The sequence below is a fragment of the Dipteris shenzhenensis genome, chromosome 1 (genome assembly GCF_047967505.1).
Source record: "Dipteris shenzhenensis isolate YYH24624 ecotype China chromosome 1, Dip_SZ_1.0, whole genome shotgun sequence".
Lineage (NCBI taxonomy): Eukaryota > Viridiplantae > Streptophyta > Polypodiopsida > Gleicheniales > Dipteridaceae > Dipteris > Dipteris shenzhenensis.
This window is the reverse complement of record NC_141596.1, coordinates 47,585,459-47,609,877: the sequence shown is the minus strand read 5'-3', so window position 1 is coordinate 47,609,877 and position 24,419 is coordinate 47,585,459. Positions and strand designations below refer to the sequence as shown.

General features: G+C 44.7%; 1 protein-coding gene across 1 annotated transcript in view; it reads right to left on the bottom strand.

Moving 5' to 3' along the window:
* LOC147905951 (alpha-mannosidase-like) overlaps positions 1-23,891 on the bottom strand; it is a 263,387-nt gene extending 239,496 nt beyond the window's left edge. The window contains exons 1-2 of the mRNA XM_087375828.1: positions 23,502-23,891; positions 22,511-22,594 (exon numbers count right to left, since the gene is read on the bottom strand). Coding sequence (XP_087231954.1) covers positions 22,511-22,594; positions 23,502-23,720 — 303 coding nt within the window. The 5' untranslated portion in view covers positions 23,721-23,891. The remainder of the gene's footprint in view (positions 1-22,510; positions 22,595-23,501) is intronic.
* Positions 23,892-24,419: the final 528 nt, after the last annotated feature.

Sequence of the window (24,419 nt, the reverse complement as noted above, 5' to 3'; positions counted from 1 at the left end):
ATTTGTCTTCAGAGGAAAGCATGCTCTTATGTCAGGCTCAATTCTCTCTTCAATCCAATGATCACTGAAAGCTTGCTAAATGGGAAACCCGATCCAGACAACGAGCTTTTTTGGATACAGACTGCTCTTCCAAGCAATTTTTTAAGAGCTTACACTACAAAAGACAGGCTACCAATATCTGTCGGATCCAGATGCCTGATGGTTCTTACTCAACATCTTGTTCAGAGCTTGCTGATTTATGTGTGCATCACTTCTCCACTCATTTTAGGCATGTGGATACTTTTTCTCTTCGCGTCGTGTCTGCACGTCAGCTTCTTTTGCAGCATGTTCATCCAATTATGTCTGATGCTCAGGCTTTGGAACTTGAACATCCCTTCACTGAAAGGGAATTGTCTGATGAACTAAGATCCTGTGGCAGATGGAAATCTCCAGGATGGGATGGTCTCACTGTTGAATTCTTTCTTGCTTTCTGGGATCTTCTTAAATTCACCTTGCTGCAAATGGTAAATGCAGCATGGCAAAATCAGCAAATGCCTGTGCCATGGAAAAAGGGTCTTCTCAAGCTGATTCCAAAGAAGCAGCTATGTGATTCACTTGGTAATTGGAGGCCAATCACGCTCATGCCAGTCATTTACAAGATCATTGCCAAAATGGTGGTTGATCATATTAAAGGTTATTTGCATAATGGGTTGCATCCCTCCCAATATGGCTTTGTTCCACATCGCCATATCACAGATAACATTGCCAATGCTTATATTGGGATTGAATATGCCAAATACACGCAACAGGATGTTCTACTCTTGCAGGTAGATATTGCAAAAGCCTTTGACACAGTTCAATGGGATTTCATCTCGCAAACTATGTGAGCTTTGGGGTTTGGACAAAAAATGCAGCACGTTATTTACTGGCTTTACAAAGATAGCAATGCGGCTTGCATTCTTTCTGGAGATATCTCTAATGAGTGGACTCTTCGTTGTTCGGTCCGCCAAGGATGCCCTCTAGGTGCTTTACTATATGCCATTGCTACTCATCCTATGCTGCAATATATTGATCATCTTGTGGCTACAGGATCACTTCATGGCTTGGAATTGGATGCTAATCACAGCATGGTTGCTCAAGCTTATGCTGATGATTCTTTCTTTATGCTAATGATTCTTTCTTTACCCCAAAGAATGCACCCCAAGATCTTGGTGCCTTGATGCAGGCCCTCTCCGTTTATGGTTTGGCACCTGGTCTTCATGTTAATTTTCAGAAGTCTAAGCTGCTCCCTTTGCATTCCAAAGACTGGCATAGTCTCTTATGGCCCGGGAATATCATTCCACCCACTCAATTTGTTCATCATCTTGGTTACCCTTTGGGGTGGGAACTTACTCGCCGACAACAAACTGATTGGGTTTTCGCTAAGCTTCAAAAAAAGCTTGAGTATTGGAAACTGGCAACCTGGCCTTTGCACGTTCGTCTTCAAATAGTGCAGTCCATCCTTGTGGAATATATTCAATTTTACTTGCCATTTATCATGTTCACTAAGACAGATCTTACATCTTTCATGTCTGTCTTTATGGAAATCTTCTCGCAATCCAAACATGGAAGAAAAAGTCTCAGGCTACTTCCCATGCATCACATTTGTTCTCCCAAGATGCATGGTGGATTGAACACCACAGATATTCACATGCATATCCTTGCCCATAGGGAGAAAATGTTGCTGCAATTTCTGCAAGGTGATCAGCCTTGGGCTCTTATGATTAGATCTCCAGTCAATCATATCAGTATTTATGCGATTGGTCATTGGCAACTTGATCAATGGGATTTCCTTTTTGGCTGCACTAACAGCACTTTGCCTGGCTGCCCTTTTGTCTCCCGCCTACTTCTTGACTAGAAGCATGTTCTTTCTCATCTGGAATGGAATGGTTGGCAATCTTTGCTTGGGAATTCTTTGAGAGCTGAAAGCATTCACTAGTCGAAAGTCTTTCAGCCTCCCTTGGCTTTACAAGAACCTCGACGTTCCTACTTTGTCTCATTTAAAGGCATCACCTCGGTTGCTGATGTTATTGATGATGCTGGTACTATGCTCCCTTTTTCTCTAGCAACAACCAAATATAGATTGGGCTCTCATTATCGTCCTTTGTGGCAACAAATTACTTCTATGCTTTCGCCTTTTGTTCCTCCTTTGGAACTCCTAGAAGATTGGACTTTGACTTCTCCATGGTCCTCTTCTCGCCCTTTGAGGCTATCTCAACTTACTGTGCCTGCATTGTATAAAATCCTTTTGCCTCAACCTTGGGTTTCAGAGAGAGGTGATTCTGTTTGGCGAATGCATCGCCCAGCCAAGTGGTGGAGGAAAAGAGTACAGCAACTTTGGGCCTATAAAGTACCGCTTCGGCAACAGGTTTTCTTTTGGCGAGTTCTATTGGGAGTTTTTCCATCTGGACGGCTATTGGCTCATCGACACATTGCTCTTGCACTTTGCCATAGATGTTATGCTTCTTCGGAGACTATGCCTCACTTGTTTTGGCACTATCCATGCTCTCGTGAGTTTTTTGATCTGCTTCGACAACGCCTGCACACGAGATTCCCATTTGTTCCGTTTGGAAAGTTCTTTTGGCTATTTGGGTTTCATCCATCCAGACTGGAGTTTCATCTTTTGTTTGTTTGGATTCGCTACTGGACACTATGGACTTTATGGACAGATAGGAATTGTAAAGTCTTTGGTGATCTTACTTTCTCTCTGTTTGGCTTTTTCAAGCGTTCTCTGCAACAATCTTTCTTTGATTGCTTGCAGACCTGCTACATAGATCATGAGGTCTTTTTGGCATATACTGAAATTTTTCAGTTGATGTAATTGTAGCACCTTGTTTTGAGGTTGCTACTCATGTAATATAATCAATCAAAGATTTCACCCCAAAAAAAAAAAGTGAGTCATGTGCTTCAATACACCACTATCTAGATACCAAGCATCTATGGCAGCAAATGAAGAATCACAAGATAAAGCATGAGAAGCATCATGTGCAACTAAATCCCCCCTTCACCAAAGCTGTCCTGAAATGCAGTAAATACATAATCCTTTCCTTATTGTGCAAAATTTGCATGTGATGGTGAAGCATTAGCATTTTCAGCTAGTACAACATAATTACTACTTGTGCATTGCCTCTTTTTCTCATTGGCAATCCTTTTCTGGCGCTCTGCAATGTATTGACGAGGCTTCTTGCAATAATTGCATCTGCCTTTCTTCACCTTTGCACCTTTATCTGCATTCCCTATTTGTGTTTGCATTCCCCTCCTTCCTGGGCTGATAAGCATGGCTGGTCTTTTTCTGAAATTGCCTTTCCATGAGTGGCAAGTGCTTGCTCACTATAGTCAAGGAAGTAACAAACGTATCATATGAGGGTGTCAGACTATTAAGGGTGATAGAGACCAATTTCTTGTCTTCGATATCTTTATCAATACCTGCAAGCTCATCTCGAATGTCAATAATCTTGGCAATATGAGCTGAAATACTCTGACCTTCCTGCATGGATAGGTCATTGAGCTTATTATTCAAAGCAACGCTTCTTGGTTCATTCTTCACACTATACATACTTTTCAATCTATCCCAAGCTGCCTTTGAAGTCTTGCAAGACTTGATAGTGGACTTAATATGTGTCTTCACAAACAATGCAATCAACGACAATGCTTGAGCATCCCTGCAATCAAACCTCTTATGATCCTCCGTGGGAGTGGTAGTAGAAGACTGAGTGGGAGTGCCAAAAGTGGAAGATGCACCAGGTCTAGACTCATCCCCATTCACAATGTCCCATAAGCCCTTTCCAACCAAGATATTCTTAGTGTAAATGACCACAAAGCATAGTTGGGTCCATCCAACTTATCTGCCTCAGTCATGGTGCCAACATTCTCATTGCGAGACATGATTACAGCTCAAGAATAAATGCAAGTGTACCTGCAATGGAAAAGACAGCAAATGGACAACTGAAAGACCACAAACTGCTATGCAATCACTGCAATGGCATTCGTTGACAGTGGCTGCTCTGGAATAGCAGTAAATCTGCCCCAAAAAATCTGCTCAAACTTCAATCCCTTCTGGGATACAAAATGCAATCAAGCTACTATATTTCTGCCCCAAAAGTAGTCCTCAATCACAGCCAAGCACTAGCTCAAAAGGCAATGCCAAACACTGGCTCAAATGCAAGGTACTTTTGCCCCAAAAACAGTCTGAATCTCAGCCAAACAATGGCTCATAATGCAATAGCAAACTCTTGCTCAATAGGCATCCAAAAGTGCATCAACTTACAGCCAACACTTGGCCTCAAAAATGCACAACACCTGAGCAATAACTTGCACTCGATGTGTAGCCAAAAATTGTCCCAAATACACTGACACCTATGCAATGCAATCTGCAAGACGCATGCGCAATACTTTATGCAAGAACCAACTAGGAGAGGCTGAAAATGAGCTGAAGCAAGGATAGGAGGAGCAAAGTCGAACCAAGTCGAATCAGGAGCTGGAGATGTGAATGATTTGGAGAGGCAACGGGCAAGCAGGCGAGGCAAATTGGCGAGCCAGAGAGGCGAGGTGGAGAGGTGAACTGTACGGACAGCAAGTTCGTACTGTGCGAACCTGTACGTGTGTACGGAAATGTATGGAAATGGTCCAGACTGTGTACGGATGGTGAGGCAGCAGTCCGAGGCTGTTTGCAGATGTACGGATTTCAGTTCGTACTATTGTACAGACTGTACGACGAGCAGTCCATACTAATGTACGGACTGTAAGGGCACTCCAAAACAGGCTATACGCACTTGTTTCCAGGCAGCAAGAGCACGAGCAGATGGCGAGGTACACGGGAGCTGGTCCAGAAGCTATACGATCGCCAATGTGCTTCAAACGAGTGTGGATGAGCTCAAAAATAGCAGCTTGCAAGCAGAACTCGCTTCTCTGCGACAGAAGTGCAATAGGAGTGTAAGAACAAGAATGGAGAATAGTTGTGAACACAAAAGAACAAGAAGTGAGCACAAGTGAACTCCATCTAAAATGTTCAACCAAATGAAGCACAAGTACTTGGTATATATAGTCCAAGTACCAGAGCACAAAAAAACATGTACTTCTTGCAGGATATCGGGCCATCTTTTGGCTCACAGCTTTCTGCATCTATGCAAGCTGAGCCGTCTCTTTTGGGCCAACCCGTTGGTGTGCATCCAGTTAGTGCTCCTTTCACAGCACCAGCGAGTATGCCTGGAGCTAGCTTTGGTTTATATGGCAACCCACACCCCTGGGAGAGAGGTCAGTCCTCTTCTCAGCCCTTTCGTATGCCATCATTTCAGAGAGATGCATTTGGCAGAAAGACCCAGCCCAGGGTTCATGCACCTATCGCTTCGACAGCGAGCACATATAGCCAGATGCAGCCAGTGCATCAGATGGTAGCAGCTTCTAGCCAACAGGGAGTTGGTGGTGGGTAGCAAGCCACTTTTGATGACATGTTGGTAGATTCTTTGTGTTCATACTGAGGCCATCAAACTTGAGATGCCCTTCTCCGATTATGTGAACCTCAAGCATGATGATGCCCGCACTTCTGGAGGTTACACACACAAGAATTATGCAGCCAAGGATATCAAGGACAAACTCACAGTGCATAAGTTTAAAGGGGACACTCGCACTCCCAATGAGTTGGAGGAGTGGCTCACAAAGCTGGAAGACTATTTCCGCTTCTACTCCAAGTCTGAGGAGGAGCGCATCATTTTTGCAAGTATGCATATACAGGACTATGCCCACACATGGTGGCGATACATGAGGGATTCGCCTCAAAGACCAACCACTTGGAGGGGTTTCAAAGAATTCATGGTCACTACATTTGTATCTCCACTTACATTGGATCAATACTTGGCTGAATTTTATGCCTTGTCACAGACCGGTATGGTCCAAGAGTACTTGCAACACTTTTGGAGGCTTTCCTTGTTTGTGCAGGACGTATCTGAAAAGGGAAAGCTGGTGCATTTCATCCATGGGTTAAATTATTCTCTCGCTGCAGATGTGAAGGCACATAACCCTCAAACAATTGAGAGGGCAGCTCAGCTTGCAAAAGTATTTGAGCCTAAATATGCTAGCAAGCACAGAAATGCTGTAAGAAATCCTAGATTTACTATATTTAGAAATGTGCTAAGGAACAGAAAGGAGACTGAGATAGCAGAGAACAAGGAATAATTGTATTGTTTGAATGTCTGTAGGATAGATGTTGTTGTCATCCATACAATTAGGCCTCTCTTATATAGAGAGTGAAGAGTCACACATGAAAAGGTGTGTACTCCAAAGGGTATGTGCATGAAGAGGTGTGTACCCCTTGTGAAGGGTGTGACCCTTGATAAGAGGGTACATTACAATAGGAATGTCTCTTCATTAGAATGTCTCTTGTGAAGGGTTATGCCTTATAGGAAGTGTCCCGTCGAAAGGACGTACCCTTCCACAAGTGTCCATTCATCGAACCATCCATAAGTCTAGAAAGAGAGAAAGGAATACGTCACAGATCGTGACATCCCCTCCCACTCAAAAGAAGACCCTGGTGGAGATAATGAACTGATGTAGAAAATATCACGGTAAATTCTGAAAATACTGCTGTAAAATGTCAGGGTACTGCTGTAAGTCTTCATCAGATTGCCAAGTAGAGTCAGAGTCATCCAGATCTCGCCAAAGAACAAGGAATTCCGTGATAAGTCGATGTCGAGTCTCTCACTGTCAATGGTCCAGAATACGCTCAGGAATAAGGAGAACATAATCATCTTCGATTTCTGGGACATAATCACCTGCAGGAGGAACTGCTTCATCGCTTGGAATGTACGTCTTTAGCCAAGAAATATGAAATGTTGGATGGATTTTACCCCATGATGGTGGTAATTCCAATTTGTAACTTAAAGGTGAACTTTTCTTGACAATCCGGAAAGGTCCATAGTATCTTGGTCGCAACTTAGGAAACACAGACTTAACCGTCTTATAGTGATGTGGGGCTACAAATAATAGCACCATGTCACCAATGTCAAATTCCAAGTGACGTCTATGTTTGTTAGCAGACCGTTGATACCACTCTTGCGCTTTTCGCATATGATCCCTGACTTGGAGTAGAATGTCTTGCATTTCTTGAACCAGTTGATCAGCTAGGGCCACTCGATGTTGAAGTACAAAATTCGTTGGTACAATCGGAGTGTGTCCATAAGCTGCTTGGAATGGAGTCATGCTGATGGCACTATGGAAAGAGTTATTATAAGCAAACTCAAGGAGTGGTAGATACTCTTCCCAAGCTGCTAGGCGTGACTGAACATAATGTCGAAGCATTTCTTCCAGAACTTGGTTGACTCTTTCAGTCTGGCCATCTGATTCTGGGTGGTAGGCTGAACTGAACAGTAGAGTTGTACCCAAAGATTCGAACAGGGAAATCCAAAAGTGACTGGTAAACTTAGGATCTCTGTCGGATATGATATTCTTGGGCAATCCATGGTGTCGGAAGATGTGTTGTATGAAAAGTTTGGCTATGTCCGGAGCCTGCTGTGCACTGCTTTTGCAAGCAACAAAATGTGCCATTTTGGACAATTGATCAACAATTACCATAATCTGAGTGTTACCTCTGGAGGATCGTGGTAGTGTTGTAATGAAATCCATGGAAATACTTTCCCACCTTTCAGTTGGAACTGGAAGAGGCTGAAGAAGTCCTGTTGGAAGTCGTCGGCTTGCTTTCATTTGTTGACAAGATAAGCAAGATGTAACCATTTTGATGATGTCGCTTTTCATCTGAGGCCAGTAGTATGTTGCACTGAGTAACCGATAAGTCTTATTGATGCCTGGATGGGCAGCATAAGGAACTACATGATGCTCTTTTAACAAAAGACGTCGAACATCCTTGTCATGTGGTACACAGACGCGATCTTGATAGTACAGAAGGTCGTCCATATAAGAATAGGATGAGAAAATCTTCTGTTCGGAAGTCGAAGGTTGATCTTTTGAAAGAACCTGTACTGTTGTGCCGAAGTCTTTATCATTGAAATACTTTCCTTTGAATGAATTCGGAACATCCATAGATAATGTAGAGATTACCATAGCTGATGCTAGAGGTAACCTGTTGAGAGCATCTGCAACTACATTGCGTAGTCCTGGAATGTACTCAATGGTCATGTGAAAGTTGGCCAGAAACTCAACCCAGCGTGCTTGTCGAGCGTTCATGATTGGCTGAGTAAAGATATACTTTAAAGAGTGATGGTCTGTTTTGACCACAGAGTCGGCTCCCATGAGATAATGTTTCCAAGAGCGATAAGCATGTACAACGGCAAGAAACTCCTTATCATAAACCGGATATCGGGTTTGGATGTCAGAATGTTTATGGCTGTCAAAAGCAATAACTCTGCCTTCTTGCATCAAGACTGCTCCTGTAGCGATGTCGGAAGCGTCGGTCATGACCTCAAATGGAAGGTTGGGGTCAGCAATAGCCATAACTGGTGTGGTAGTGAGGGCTTGCTTGAGTTATTGGAAACTATACTCTGTTTCGAGAAGCCACTGAAAAACTGATGTGCTTTTCAATAATTCGGACATATGAGCTGCGATTTTGGAAAATTGATAGACCTTTGTATGGTAGAAGTTTGCCAATCCGAGAAAAGAGCGGACATCATGAACATTCTTAGGAGTAGGCTAGTTTCGGATTACCTCGACCTTCTTGGGATCCACAGAGATGCCTTGAGCGGAAATAACATGTCCCAAATATTCGAGTTGGGTTTTGAAGAACTCACTCTTCTTAATGTTGATGTAGAGAGAATTTGCGCGAAGAACTTCAAAAACTTGGTGAAGATGTTGTTTGTGCTCAAGTAGGGATCTGCTGAAAACGAGGATGTCATCGAGGTAAACGATGACTTGAAGATGTCGTTCATTAATGTCATGAATGTGGCCGGGGCATTGCTTAACCCAAAAGGCATGACCAAACATTCATAGTGTCCATACTTTGTTCGAAAAGCTGTTTTGTACTCATCGCCTTCTCGTATGTGAATCTGATGATAACCTGAACGAAGATCAATCTTTGAGAATTGTGTTGCATGTAGAAGTTGATCGAAGAGGTCATCGATGCGAGGCAATGGATACTTGTTTTTGATAGTGAGCTTGTTGAGGGCTCGGTAGTCGATGCAGAGACGCATTGACTTATTTTTTTTTCCACAAGTAGTACAGGAGATCCGAAAGGGCTGCGACTGGGCCGAATGTGACCTTTGTCGAGTAGTTCAGTGACCTGTCTTTGGATTTCTTCATTTTGAGTGTAAGAAACCCGATAAGGAGGTTTCAGCGGTGGATTACTACCTGGAATAAGTTCGATTGGGTGATCCACTGGTCATCGAGGTGGTAACTACTTTGGCAATTCCTGTGGAAAAATATCCAGGTAGGGCTGGAAAAAAGGTTGGTTGAGGTATTCAGGAGGATCCTTAGTTGGTGTCTCCTCGATTGCTGTAACCAACAGAAGTGAAGTACTTGTCGTTTACGAACCCACTTCTTTACTTGTAGGGCAGAGGCAACTGGGGTTGAAGGAGAGTCCCTAGAACCAGTTAGCTCAATAAGTTTTCCCTGGTGGACAAACTGGATAGTATGGCTGCGAAAACTGATTGATGGATCATAGTCGTAGAGCCATTGTTGTCCGAGTATGACATCGTACCGAGAAAGAGGCATGATGTCGAAGTTCAACCTGTCCGTATAATGTTGGATGCGGAAAGACAAGTTTTTGATCCTGGTGTTGCACAAGAAAGTAGTTCTATTTGCGAGTTCAATTTGATAGTCCATGAGACTAGGACTGGTGGTCAACCGAAGTTTGTCGAACATAGAACTAGCTAGGAAATTATGAGAGCAGCCACTGTCGATGAGGATAGTGACCGTTGTTCCACGAATCGATCCTTGAACACAAAGTACTTGAGTGGCCAGGGAAGGTTCGGGGTTGCTGGCAAGGCTCAGGTGGATGGTATTCGCCATTCGAACAGCTTTGCCTTTCTTGTCTTGTGCTGGGGTAGCATCTTCTCTTTGGGAAGTGCTAGGTTCCATATTGGAATTTTGCTTTGGTCGCTTGGAACAATCGAACCATCTATGGTTACCAGTACAGATGGTACAAAGTCCTTTTGTGCTAGAGCTGTTCTTCTTGTTAGTGGCCGCACCTTTATGTTGGGGATGTCGGTAATGACTTTGTGAAGAAGAAGCGCGATCCTTGGAGGAGTGCTTCTGAAGGAATCCAGCATATGATTTCTGAATCTTCTGGGGATCTTGAGACTGTCGCTGACCTTGATTACCGAAGTTTTTTCGAAACCTGGTGTTATCTTGAGGGTGAGCATCTTTGGCCATAGGAGAGTTTTGTGTGCGATTAGCACTCTGCTTCCCTGTGTTTTGAAAATCTGTAATGCGCTCTGCGTAAGCAATAGCACCATCTGTGGTGGTGATGTTTGCTTTAAGGACATCAATGCGTAACGAGGGATTTAGGCCTGAGATGAAAGCATGAAGGCGATCATCCTCAGTTAAACCATCAATCTCCAGCACCAATGTGGTGAACTGAGAGATGTAGGAAGACAGGGAACCCGTTTGCTCCAACTGTCGGAGTTTTGAACGTGCTTGGAAGTCCGCATTGGCAGGTATAAACTGCTTACGGAGCACGTGTTCAAAACGTTCCCATGTTAACACACTTTTGCCGTCCTTTAAGCGTCTTTGCCACCATAGAAAAGCTGTATCCTTCAAGAGGGAGGCCGCCAAGGCGATCTTTTTGCCTTCAGTGAGGTCAACAGTATCAAAATACATGCGCATTTTTGCGAGCCATTGGTCAACTGTTCGGCAATTGCGTTGACCAGTGTAGGCTTCCGAAAGTTTGATGTCAAGTCTTTTAGTTTTGGAAGCTTGAAGTAAACGGTAGAGGGCACGTAGTTCAGTGTTTTCTACCTCTGGTGGGAATGAATCCGCATAGTCGTCTGGTTGCGTCACGTCATCCTCTGTATGGGTGGTACTGCGAGAGTCTTGAAGTTGTTGAACTTTCTCGACCAAGTCGGAGATGCTGTCCTGAAGCTGGGAAATTTGGAGTTGCAATAGTGATTCGTCTTGTACGTTGACTTCAGAGGTCTTTTTTGGACTTGAGTCTTTGATCTCTGGAGAGGCTTCACGCGAGCGTTGCGACATATCGGAGATCCCTGTGAGAAAAGCGCGAACTTGCGCTCTAGTTTGTACCATTCCTGGAAGAGGATTCGGGCTGCTCCCTGAGGTTACTCATGTTGGAGGAGGCAGGCGAGGCAGGATGGAACCACCCGTGGAAATCTAGTAAAGGAGGTCCTGTCTGAGGTAACACTGGTGATGCCGAAAGTGGTGTTACTGCTCGTGAGAGGACAGGAGTAGGTAGCAGAGTCCACGGATCTGAGAAGGCATAAGGAGCTGCTGTCGGAAGTGGAGGATATCCAGGAGGAGTGCCTTCGGAGTGTAAATACTGTCTTGGAGAAGGTACAACCTGTAGAGGAGGATATCTGGGAGCTGAAGGAGGTGGAGAGTACCCTGGAGATGCCGAAGGTGAGGGGTAAAATTCTCTCCACAGATGGACAGCAAACTCTTGAGGAATATCGGGTTCAAGATATCTTCGTGTCTCGTGGAACACAACCTGTACTGTGCTGAGGAAGTAATGTAACTGAGGTGCCTCACGCAGAAGGTAGAGGATGTGGTCCAAATCACTAGGAGGGCACGTGACACAGAAGACCCAAGATGCAAAGGCTCCGAAATGGGCTGGCTGTGCAATTTGAACACGATATTGTGTGGTAGCTGATGCCTGAGGTATCCTTGAAATGCCGGGTGAATTACTAGGGGTTTCCATGCTTTGAGGGAGATTCTTTCATTTGCTGTAATTTGTTAATGGCAAGAGAATCCTTAAAAGCAGATTGGAAAGACTCCACCTGGCAATAATTTAATTTGCCAAATTGTTGTGTAGAAGAAGGCTGCAAATCGCTGTCCGGAGATCCATGTTGCAGTGGTTTGCGAGGAGCGAATCGAGGCTTGTCTGGTCCGGGCTATTAACAGGATGTCTTCATCGCGCGAGGAGGCTGCAACTGGTGCTGATTTGGCAGGACAAAGATGGCGAAACAAGGGGGGGGCTGCAGGCTGTCAATGGCGAAACACGTGGCAGTTCCCAGGGCTGGACTGCGCAGGAAGGCAGGGCTGGGCTGCACAGTTAGGCTGGCTTGGCTGGCAAAGACTGCGCCGGGGGGGGGGGGGGGGGGGGGCTGCGTGCTGGTGAGGCCAATGATTGCGCAAGGGGAGAGGGCACGTGCTGGCGAGGCCAATGAATGCGCAGGGGGCTGGCGTGCTAGTGAGGCGAGGGCTGCGCAAGGGGCTGGCGTGCAGATCTGCGCAGGGCTGCGCAGGACTGGCGTGCAGATCGGCGCAGGGCTGCGTAGGGCTGGCATGCAGTTCGGCTAGGGCTAGGGCTGCGCAGGGCTGCCGTGTAGTTTGTTTGAATGTCTGTAGGATAGATGTTGTTGTCATCCATACAATTGGGCCTCTCTTATATAGAGAGTGAAGAGTCACACATGAAAAGGTGCGTACTCCAAAGGGTATGTGCATGAAGAGGTGTGTACCCCTTGTGAAGGGTGTGACCCTTGATAAGAGGGTACATTACAATAGGAATGTCTCTTCATTAGAATGTCTCTTGTGAAGGGTTATGCCTTATAGGAAGTGTCCCGTCGAAAGGGCAAGTGTCCCGTCGAAAGCGCATACCCTTCCACAAGTGTCCATTCATCAAACCATCCATAAGTTTAGAAAGAGAGAAAGGAATACGTCACAGATCGTGACAAATGCCATGGGCAGCTCGCATGCTACGGGGTATGACGCTGAGTCGAAGCCTAAGTTTGTTGAGTGGACTAACAAGAAATCTGCAGCAGCACCATTTCCTCGCTTTCCTACTGTCTCACGTAGTAAGATGCCGTATGCCAGGCCTTATAGGTATCCTAATGCCAAGCCTGGAGGCAAGCCTACTGCTGGAAATGAGCAGGCTGAGATAAAACAGCATACACGGGCAATAATGGACAGCAGAAAGAAGGCCAACTTATGTTTTAAATGTGGTGAGAAATGGACTCTTGCGCACAGGAATGTGTGCAAGATGCGCAACAGTGGTACTGCCAAGCTCAGCATGATCATTGACCTCTCAAATGACGAGGAATCGTTTGATGCCCCATTTTCTTTATATACATCTCAGGATGAGATGGCAAAAACACATGATGCAGATGAGGCTCCTGACACTGGAGCCACAAAAGGCACTGACTTTCCTTTTGATCCTGGTGGTGTTATTGTGCATGACACTCATGCTTTGCATTCGTATGAGATTTTGCCCACTGGTGGCATGAGAGGCCATAGGCCCACACTCTTTTCTGTGGAGCATCACGATGCAATGCCTTTTTATGCACGTGAAGATGCAGGTGGTAATACTCCTATGAACGAGGAGGAGGTTTATTGGGATGCCCAGTCAACACTTTATACTATTTCCATGCGTGCCCTGATGGGTGCCAAAAGTGCTGATACTATCAGATTAACAGGAATGATTAATGGCAGGATTGTGCATGTGTTGGTGGACAGCGGTAGCACCCACGGTTTTGTTAACTACAAGACCTTATAGAGGGTGGGACTGATTGCTACAGAGATAGACCATGGGCTGAGAGTAGAAGTGGCCAATGGACAGCATATGGTCAGTAGATCTCGTTGCCAAGATGCAAGGATTAAGTTCTCTGATGACTATACATTTGCAGGTGATTCTTGGCACTTGACATGGGCCCAATAGATGTTGTCCTGGGCTGTGATTGGTTGCAATCACTGGGCAAAATCAGCATGGATTTCAATGCCTTAACACTCAGCTTTGTCCACAGGGATGGATCAGTTACATTGCATGGTATTGCAGCTCCTAAATTGCAGGTCATTTCAGCAAGGCAGTTGACCAGAGAGCTCAAGAGGGGCAGTGTCATATATGCATTAAATGTGTCAGTAACTAAGGAGGGTGGCACTCCCCATGTTGATGATTGTGATCTGCAGAGATTGCTCTCAAAGTTTGCAGATGTGTTTGCTGATTTGCCATCATAGTTGCCTCGAGAAGAAATGTAGATCATGCCATAGTCCTGGAACCTGGCAGTAAGCCAATCAATAAGGCCCCATACCGACTCTCTAAGGTAGAACGTGTCATGACAAGAGAAATGATTATTTAGTTAATTAATAGTCATTAGAACTTTATTATTGTTAGGCGCCAATTTGATGGTGCGGTTATATGTTTGTATTTATGATCGATCAAGCGGTGTAAATAGTACCGCCAAAACTATGTAACATTGGCCAATGATTAGTAATAAAGATGTGCACACACGTGTCTAGGTCCTAGGGGCAATAGGAAAGGGAAAGGGTACATTAGAGTGCATTGAATGGTAGGTGCATAGGTCATAGGCTAAGGGTAGGTGTAAATGGGAAGATGGAACTTGAGTGATCTCAAGGGACATTAATGAAAGGGTATCACCCTTTCATTGTGAATCTCACGTAGCATTCTTTCTACCACATTGCATTCATCCGTCATCTCTCTCCCACCTTGCATGTAGGTCGAAAAAGAAACAAGTACTCTCACGAGGGCGCTCTTCCCCATTGGAGGGCCAATCCGCATTCAAAATCTGCATGCATTGCACACATTTGCATTTTCGAAAAGTGTGGATCTTCACATATGGTATCAGAGCTGCGACGATCCACGAGCGGGACGAGAAGAGGGCAACAGTTGCAAACGACGGAAGTCGCAAGAGAGGTTGGCGGAAAAGGATCACGACTGACCGATCTCGAGGTTCTGAGACAAGGGATTTTTCCGAAAAATTTTGGCCTTCAACGGCGAACGGCGAACGGGGTGTTCTCTTCCCCCCTCCCCCCCACCCATGTGAATGTACCCTTAAACCGTGAGAAAAAGGGATTCCCGTTCTACACAACCGGAAGTCGGATCGGAATAAGATTTTAAGAGTGATCCACCCATCAAGTACCCCCTATAACGGTATCTAGAGCTCCAATCCGCTCAAAACAAGTAGCCCAAACGGAGCGTACCAGTTTACAGCAGAAATACAAGAAGAAAAGCTTGAAAGAGAAGGGAAAGGAGGTGATTTTAAGTGTCTTCTCAACACAAACGAAGCGGGAGTCGGATAAGTACCACCACCTCTACAACACTTGAAGTTTGCTGTAAAATAAACCTTCTTTTTTGAAATTACAGCAAGAAATTTTTCTCTCTTGTATTAATAAAAGGAAAGAATGGAAGGGGAAGGGACATATAACAATGAACTTATTCCTTTTCCTCCATTACCCCAAGGAGAGAGAGAAAGAATACCTTCACCCCCTCTTGAAGAGGATGGATTAGGTGAGAGTTATACACATCTTGAGTATGATAACCCACAAATAGATTTACAGCAGTCTCTCCTTCAAGAACCTACTGATAGGGAGTTCTCCTTTCGTAATGAAAGAAGAAATGAGACCAGCCAAGAACAAGGTGATGAGTTCATGCCTTCAACTCAAAACCCAATACACATGGATTCTAATCCAAGTGCAAGAGGAAGAGAGGAGACTCTTGTTGATAAGCTGGTTTTCCAGCTTAGCAATATGATTGAGCAGTCCATTATGACAAGATTAGGGACTAAGAGGACTTTAAACTTCGGGGATGAAGAGTTGAGTAACCCTTCTAAGAGGTCCAAATTCCAACCGCGAGAGAGAATTGAGTTCCCCAAATATGATGGGGCAAGGGAGGCTGACAAAATCCTCAATTGGATTCGTCATTTTGAGCTATACTTTGCCCATCAAGACAAGACCGAGCAAGAGAAGCTTGCTCTTGCCACATTGCATCTGCAAAAGGATGCTCTAATGTGGTGGTCCTTGTCACAAACAGGAAAAGAGCCTATTCATGAATGGGCTAAATTTGTGGAGCAACTGAAAACCACTTTCATGCCACCGAGGCATGAAGAACCTAACCTTTCGTTGGGAGAGGTTTAGGCAGTTCGATAATGAGAGTAATGCAGATTTTACAGCCAGATTTTGGAAACTCTCTCTAGAGTTACCCGAAAAGAGTGAGGAAGATGGGAGAAAGAAGTATTTAGCAGCTTTAAGCCCAGAAGTAAGGTACGAGGTTGAAATGTTTAACCCGATCACGCTTAAGGACCTCACTAAGCTGGCTGAAATAGCCGAGAGAAAATTGAATCCTCGTAAACCCTTCAATAAGGAGTATGGGTCATCATCTAAGACCAATAATATACCCACTTTTAGGAAACCAAACCGGTTTAAGAATAATAAAGGGAAGGGTAAAGCTCTTGTAAGGAATGTGAACAGCCAATCACGTCCTGGATGGGTGCCATTTCCTTCTATGACTGACGAAGAGAAGAGGAAGTTGATTAAGGAAGGAAAATGTTTCGGTTGTAAGAAACATAAGCCAGGGCACGTATGGCATAAGTGTCCCGTTCTCTTGGCTAAGATTGCCAAGACGAATTCAGTAAAAGGGAAAGCCAAGGCATCCAAGCAGGAGGGTGAGGCTTCTACCTTGTCACCCTCGAAATCTACTGTGACTATTGAGCCAATAGTGAATGCTGTCCATTCAGCCAATACCTTTGGGCCTCATGATCGTGAATGGACAGAGAATAGTGGTTCTCCTAGATGATGGATGTAATTATGACTTAGTAAGTGATAGATTGGCAAAATTACTCCATCTTAAACCAGAACCTATAAAAAACATGTCGCTTTCAGGAGCTTTTAGGGGACACAATGAAGAAGACACATCCATAGTACGAAATATTCCTTTTCGTATACAAAAATATAGAGATCGAAGGGATTTTCTAGTAGCCCCTTTACAAGACGTTGACATGATACTAGGTAAACCATGGCGGTATGATTTTAACCCTGCTATTCATCCTCATACTCATCATTGTTGCTTTGTACATAAGGATGAAAACATAAGGATCGTAGGGGATCGGGACGTGTATACAATTCCATTGATTACTCCTACCCAAGCGAAAAGATTGGTAAAAAGAGGGGTAGATTGTAATCTTGTGTATATACGGGATTCACGAGATCTTCATATCTCAAAAGAAGATCGGAAGAGAAATGAGTTCCTTAGAGCTTATGAGGATCGATTTTCAAGAGATGACTCATTCGAATTGCCCATGGAGAGAGAAGATGATCATGCCATAGACTTAGAGCCAAGAGCTTCCCCTCCATGTAGAGCCCCATATAGGATGAACAGGATAGAAATGGAGGAGGTAGAAAAACAAATTGAAGATCTGTTGCAAAAAGGCCTGATTTGACCAAGCAGTTCTCCATTTGGAGCACCTGTATTATTGGTTAAGAAGAAGGATGAATCATATCGTATGTGTATAGATTACCGTGCTTTGAATAAACTTACGATTAAGAACCGGTATCCGATTCCAAGAGTGGATGATTTATTGGATATGCTTAAAGGTGCTAAAGTTTTTAGCAAATTGGATTTGAAATCTGGTTATCATCAACTTCGTATGAAAGCTCGGCATGAACTAAGAGGAGGAGACAAGCAATAATCCAGAAGAGGACTTCTGCTCATTCAAGCAGAAGAGAGTGTCATGACAAGAGAAATGATTATTTAGTTAATTAATAGTCATTAGAACTTTATTATTGTTAGGCGCCAATTTGATGGTGCGGTTATATGTTTGTATTTATGATCGATCAAGCGGTGTAAATAGTACCGCCAAAACTATGTAACATTGGCCAATGATTAGTAATAAAGATGTGCACACACGTGTCTAGGTCCTAGGGGCAATAGGAAAGGGAAAGGGTGCATTAGAGTGCATTGAATGGTAGGTGCATGGGTCATAGGCTAAGGGTAGGTGTAAATGGGAAGATGGAACTTGAGTGATCTCAAGGGACATTAATGAAAGGGTATCACCCTTTCATTGTGAATCTCACGTAGCATTCTTTCTACCACATTGCATTCATCCGTCATCTCTCTCCCACCTTGCATGTAAGTCGAAAAAGGAACAAGTACTCTCACAAGGGCGCTCTTCCCCATTGGAGGGCCAATCAGCATTCAAATTCTGCATGCATTGCACACATTTGCATTTTCGAAAAGTGTGGATCTTCACAGAACGGGAGGAAGTGGCAACTCAAGTGAGGGACGGACTTCAAAAGAGTTTCATCACTCATAGCACTTCTCCTTTTGCATCACCTATTCTCCTTGTGAAGAAGGGCGGTTCTTACTATATGTGCATTGACTACAGAGACTTGAATAAGGTCACCATCAAGAACAGGTTTCCAATCCCCAAGATAGATGACCTGTTGGATGAACTCAAGGGTGCTCAGTTTTTCACTAAGATTGATTTGAGGTCCGGCTATCATCAGATTAGAATGAAAGCTGGGGATGAGCACAAGACAGCCTTTCGCACAGAGAGGGGACTGTATGAGTTCAAGGTGATGCCTTTTAGATTGACCAATGCACCAGCTACCTTCCAGGCACTCATGAACAAGATTTTGCAGCCTCTCCTTTTCAAATATGTGCTGGTATTTTTTTATGACATCCTCATTTACAGCAAGGATAAGCAGGAGCACATCAGACATGTCAAGCAAGTGCTGGAAATTTTGAGGTTGCATCAGCTTTATGATAAAGCCAAAAAATGCACTTTTATGGCACAAGAGGTTGAGTATCTTGGTCACATTGTGAGCAAGGATTGCATTCGAGTGGATCCTGCAAAGGTGCATTGAGGATTGGCTGCAGCCACGCAAACCTACTCAGTTGAGGGTATTTCTAGGTCTTGCTTCCTTCTACAAACGCTTTATTCGCAAGTTTGCCAAGAGGGTAGCCCCTCTAACAAACCTTTTGAAGAAGGATGCTTTTATGTGGTCTACAGATGCACAGCGCAGCTTTGAAGACCTGAAATTCGCCCTCACTCATTCTCCTGTGTTGGTATGCCCTGATTTTTCACATACTTTCATTGTGGAGGCAGATGCCAGTGGCAAAGGATTAGGGGCTGTGCTAAGGCAGGAACACGGGGTAATTGCTTTTGCAAGCTGGAAATTGGATGCCAAGGAACTGGATTATCATGTGTATGATTAGGAGATGTTGGCTATCCTCCATGCTTTCGAAAAATGGCACCACTACCTCTACGGTAGCAAAATCAAGGTTAAGACAGATCATAGACACTCAGGTATTTCCTTACGTAGCCCAACTTGTTAATGAAGCAGAAGAGGTGGCTTGCTAAGGTTCAGTCTTATGATTTCGACATTGAGTACAGGAAAGGGAAAGAAAACGTGGTTGCAGATGCCTTTTCCCGTATGTGGGCTTGCAGTTTGCCAGGAGTGGATTCATGGTATTCAAGAAGAATACATGCAGGATTCTATGGCAGCTCCCATATTTGTGGAGTTACAAAGGCCATCGAGCCAGGGCATGCTGAATTTAAGCTGCATAATGGGCTGTGGTGGTGCAAGGACATAATTTATTTGGTGCCAGATTCAAAGTACCGACTGCTGGTCTTACACGAAATGCACTCATCTCCTATGGCAGGCCATGTGGGTATTACTAAGACATATGAAAAGGTCAAACAGAGTTTTATCTGGGATGGCTTGTGGCGGGATGTTTTTAAATTTGTCAGTGAATGTTTGCCCTGCCAGATGAATAAAGTGGACAGCCGGTTACCCGCGGGTCTCTTGCAGCCATTAACTATTCCAAAAGGCAAATGGACTCACATTGCTATGGATTTCATCACAGGGTTGCCTTCCACAGAGCGGGGATGGGATAGCATTTTTGTGGTGGTTGACGGAATGACAAAGCAGGCCCATTTCATACCCACTAAGACCCGTTATTCAGCATCACAGGTTGCTTGGCAATTCATCGAGCATGTTTTTAAGCATCATGGCTTCCCTCGGGAGATTGTCAATGACATAGATGCAAAATTTATGGGTCACTTTTGGCAGGAGTTATTTACAGCAGTGGGTACTTCTCTTACACCTAGCACTGCTTACCACCCTGAGACGGATGGACAATCAAAAAGGGTGAACAAATGGTTGGAGGAGTATTTGAGGCATTTCTGTCATGAGACACAGAAGTCTTGGGATAAGTGGTTGGCACTTGCTGAATTTTGTTACAACAGTACCAAACACATCTCTATTGGCATGAGCCCATTCGAGGCTATGTATGGATGCACAGTGGGTATGCCATCTTCAATTGCAAATATGGCTGTGAAAAATCAGCAAGCAAGAAATGACTTGGAGAGTATGGATGCTGTTCTGCAATTGGCTAAAAAGAATATGCAGGATGCCCAAGCCAAGCAGAAGTATGCGAATGAACACGGGATGTATCTATCTTTTGAAGAAGGGGATTATGTGCACTTACGCCTCCATAAGAACCGTTATGCCTCGCTGAAAGGTAACACTGACACGAAGCTTGCTCACAGGTATTACGGTCCCTACACGATCATCCGCAAAGTTGGCGAGGTGGCGTATGAGTTGGAGCTACCTAGGACCTCCAGGATTCATAATGTTTTCCATGTGTCCTTGCTGAAGCCACATGTCGGACAGCATGTCCAAGTCCTTCCTGAGCTACCACCTATGGATGAAGAGGGCCACATACTCTATGTTCCGGAGCGCATCATGGGTTTCAGGGATCACGTACTCCGAAACAAAGTCTACACCGAGTATCTTAATCAAGTGGCAAGGACTTCCTCAGGATGAGAACTCATGGCAACCAGAGAGCATTGTCCAAGACAACCCCTATCTCCTACCGGGCTGATTATTATTTGCTGTTTGCTGCACCTATTTAACAGCCCGCATATAAAATTTTGAGGGCAAAATTCCTTGGGGAGGGATGGCTGTAATGAAGGTGGGAAATAGCAGGGAATTAGGTGGGAAATAGGTGGGAAAAAGAAGGGAAATTGGTGGTAAGATAGGAGAAAGAAGGGGGACTATATAAGTCAGCCCCTAATAATTTGTATGGTACTTTTTGATGTGACATCTAATCCTATCTACTCTCCCTCCTCCTTCCTGCTACCTGCTGCCTACGCTCAGACTCTCTCTCATCTCTCTCTCTATCTCTCTATCCCCTCATCCTTCTCTCTTCCGCTCTCCTTCTCCTCTCTTCTCCTCCCCTCCTCCTGCTATTCTCTCCCCATCTCCAAATCTGCCCCTTTCCTCTTTCACTACATGGCTCTTCTTCTCATCTCCAGCCGCCTATTGCTGCTGCTCCCACCCTCAAAATTCCCACCAGCTGCTGCCTCTGATGCCGCCTTTATTTCCAGCTGCTATTCACGCTCCAATCAGCCCGTAATGGTTGCCCGTAATTTGCTGCCTATGCCTCTGATCTTTTGGCCCTTTTGTGCTCCAATATGCTGCTGATTCTGCCTCAGATTTCAGCCCTTTTGCCGCTCCAGCTGCTCATGCTCTAACTGCCCGCTATTCATCTCCACCTGACATCACATTCTTTCCACCTTGGAGCTGCTGCTTGCTGCACACCACAATGACCTCTCTTACTTCCGCCTCATTGCTCGTGGAAAAGCTCAAAGGGGAGGGATTTCCTACCTGGCAAACGAGGATGCAACTTCTTCTTATGTGCGAAGAAGTCTTGGATGTTGTTGAGGAAGACTGTGCGGACACGCTTGATCAGCCACAACACAAGATATGGAAGCAGCAAAATGCTAAGGCCATTGCTTGGTCTATGCTTAACCGACTCACTTGTTCATCATGTGGACTTCAAGACAACTGCTAAAGAGATTTGGGAGTGCCTGGAGAGCCTTTTCGGTAACAAAATTACAAACTCCAAAGTGTTTTTGAAATTACAATTTTACAAATTGCAAATGGAGGATAATGATGAGTTCCGTGATCATTTAGCCAAGTTGGAATCACTTGTGCAACAACTATCCAGTTTAAAATGTCCATCAGATGATGAGGATAAAATGGCGGTACTCATGAAAAGTATGGAAGGGGTCTCTCGTTTTGTGAACACCCCTGAAGTTCTTCACCCTGCAACGACCAACTTTGATGACATGGTGGTTTTTCTCCTTGCGTTCATTTCTATTTTTCGACCCTTCATTCAGTCCTTGCGTATGCCCTTAGTCGAAAGGGCATGGAGATTGCGGAAACAATTTCCAATAACACATTTTTGGCCTGCCCTAGGGGAAAGGGTATAGTAACGTTTCTGCGAAAGGGAAATTAACTTCTTTATTTTGCGATTCGTCCAAGTTCCACTTACTATTTTTATTTCTTGGAAATCCTCCATCTTTTTCTCTACTCTGTCTCCCCCCCCCCCCCCCTCTCTCTCTCTCTCTCTCTGATTTCAATTCATAATCTCCACCCTCTTTTCTGCGCTACACATCCAATTCGTCCTCAATTTCGCTATTTTAGATCCCGGGCAGGCCTATCTTGTTAAACGAAGAAAGTGAAGAGCAACAAATGCAGTACCATCCTGTGGAATCAAGCATAGTTTCACTTTTTTTAAGGGACAAGTTTTCCAAACGCGCTTTGAGCGCAGAGTATAAAAAAGGCCCCTGAAGAGTACCTGTTCGACATATATAAACTTCCGGTTCACATCATCCTGGAGTGCAGCAATCACAGTGTCCAATATCAAGTTCACAGCTGCATTCTGGTTAACGAAAAAAAGTGAAAACCAGTTACATTCAACTCATATTTGAGCTATCACACGTACATTTTGAAAAAAAACGTGTGCTTCTTTGTGAATCCCTGCGATTTCAAAAAGGCGATTCAGGGAATGTAGAAATTTGATAGCAAACTCCCATTAACAAGCAGCTAAATTGTAAAATTAAGCCTGCAACGATCTGACTAAGCATCAAGTGGAACTGCGAAAGGGTGAGGAGGAAAATGAGTCTTCAGTCACATAGAAGTGTTGCACCTTCCAACGGCAAGCCTCAGCAAATGCAGAGAGACAGGGGTCAGAGATTCTTCAATGCTAGTCAGCTAGATGGGAGTTCTTTGAGAAACGGTACTACCGATATGCGACAAACTCCATTACTCAGGATCGTAAAAGCAAGACTGGGAGGGGACTTTGAAAATTAGCCGCTCGCGGGTGGACGTGCGGCTCAAGTTGCTGCCATCTGTCAAATTCACGAGGGAACGCACAACTCTGTATAATGCACGGTACATCGACATCTATGGAAAACCGATACCATCGTCGCTCAAAGTCATCAGGAACGCACACCAGCTAGTCTTAAAGCCCGCGGCAGATTGAGAGGAACGCACGACTGCCTGTACGTGATCAACGAACTCAAGCTCGTTCTGCACTTTAACTATCGTAAAATTGGGCGCTTACAATGGCACAAAGCTCTCCTCAGCATTGCTCTTGGATAAAGGGAACGATCTCTGCTTCCCTTTCCAAGATTCATCTTAGCACCTCGAAATACGATCGTGCTTCACGGTGTTTGGTCACTATCGTGAGGATGATGGTTTGGTACTGCAGAGGCACTGTGGAGCCTGCTAAATTCAGGCATTTTGCGACAGGTATAATATAGGAAGGGGGGGAGCGATGCAAAAACCTGGATGGAATTGTTGGAGCCAACGTAGTACTGGTCGACGGTTTTGAGCCAACCGACGTCGTCATGGGTGTGAGGGACGAGGTGGACGTTGAGCTTATGAGGGACGGGGCCGGAGGAGGTGTTGTAGATGATGGGAAGAGGGAAAGGAGAGAAGGAGGAGGAGGCAAGGAGGAAGAAGAAGGAGGAGAAGCTGGCGAGGAGGAGAAGCTGGGGAGCCATGGAGGAGATGGAAGGGAGAGAGAGGAAGGGAAGGCGAGAGAGCTATGGAGAGGTCGCCATAGCCAGGCAACCAGAGCTTTCTGTCGCACGAGATGGAGATGGAGATGGAGATGGAGCGCGTTGTTTGCTTTGGTTTTCATCGCCAGAGCCATGCCAAAAGACAACAGTTCTCTTCATTTCGTACTCACCGCCACCTCATCTGCACCACCCTTCTTTTTTTGTTTGGGGCTGCCACCTTAAGTCTAACTAACCTTTGGTGAGCTTGGCAAAACGAAAATAATTTAGAATCCATTTTTTGTGCCCTTCTCTAATTTCTCCTTTCCCTTTTTAATCCATTTTTTGTGCCCTTCTCTAATTTCTACTTTCCATCTTTCTCTCTTTCTATTTCAAGGCAAGGCCCCTTGCCCCCTCTCTCTCTCTTCTCTCTTCTCCTTCGTGCACATCCAAGTCCTCTCTCTCTCTCTCTCTCTCTCTCTCTCTCTCTCTCTCTCTCTCTCTCTCAAGCTGCGCATATGAGACAAGCCCATTGAGGTAACCTCATCTTGTTTGTCTTTCATTTTATTTTGTTTTCTTCATTTCCTCCGAACCTGTTTCATCCACGTGGGTGTTGGTGGATTTTCATTGCACCCGTGCTCTCAACCTCCAGATCGTGCCATCTGTTGTCGTCCTATTTGTGTTGGCTTGCCGTTTGCCTCGTGT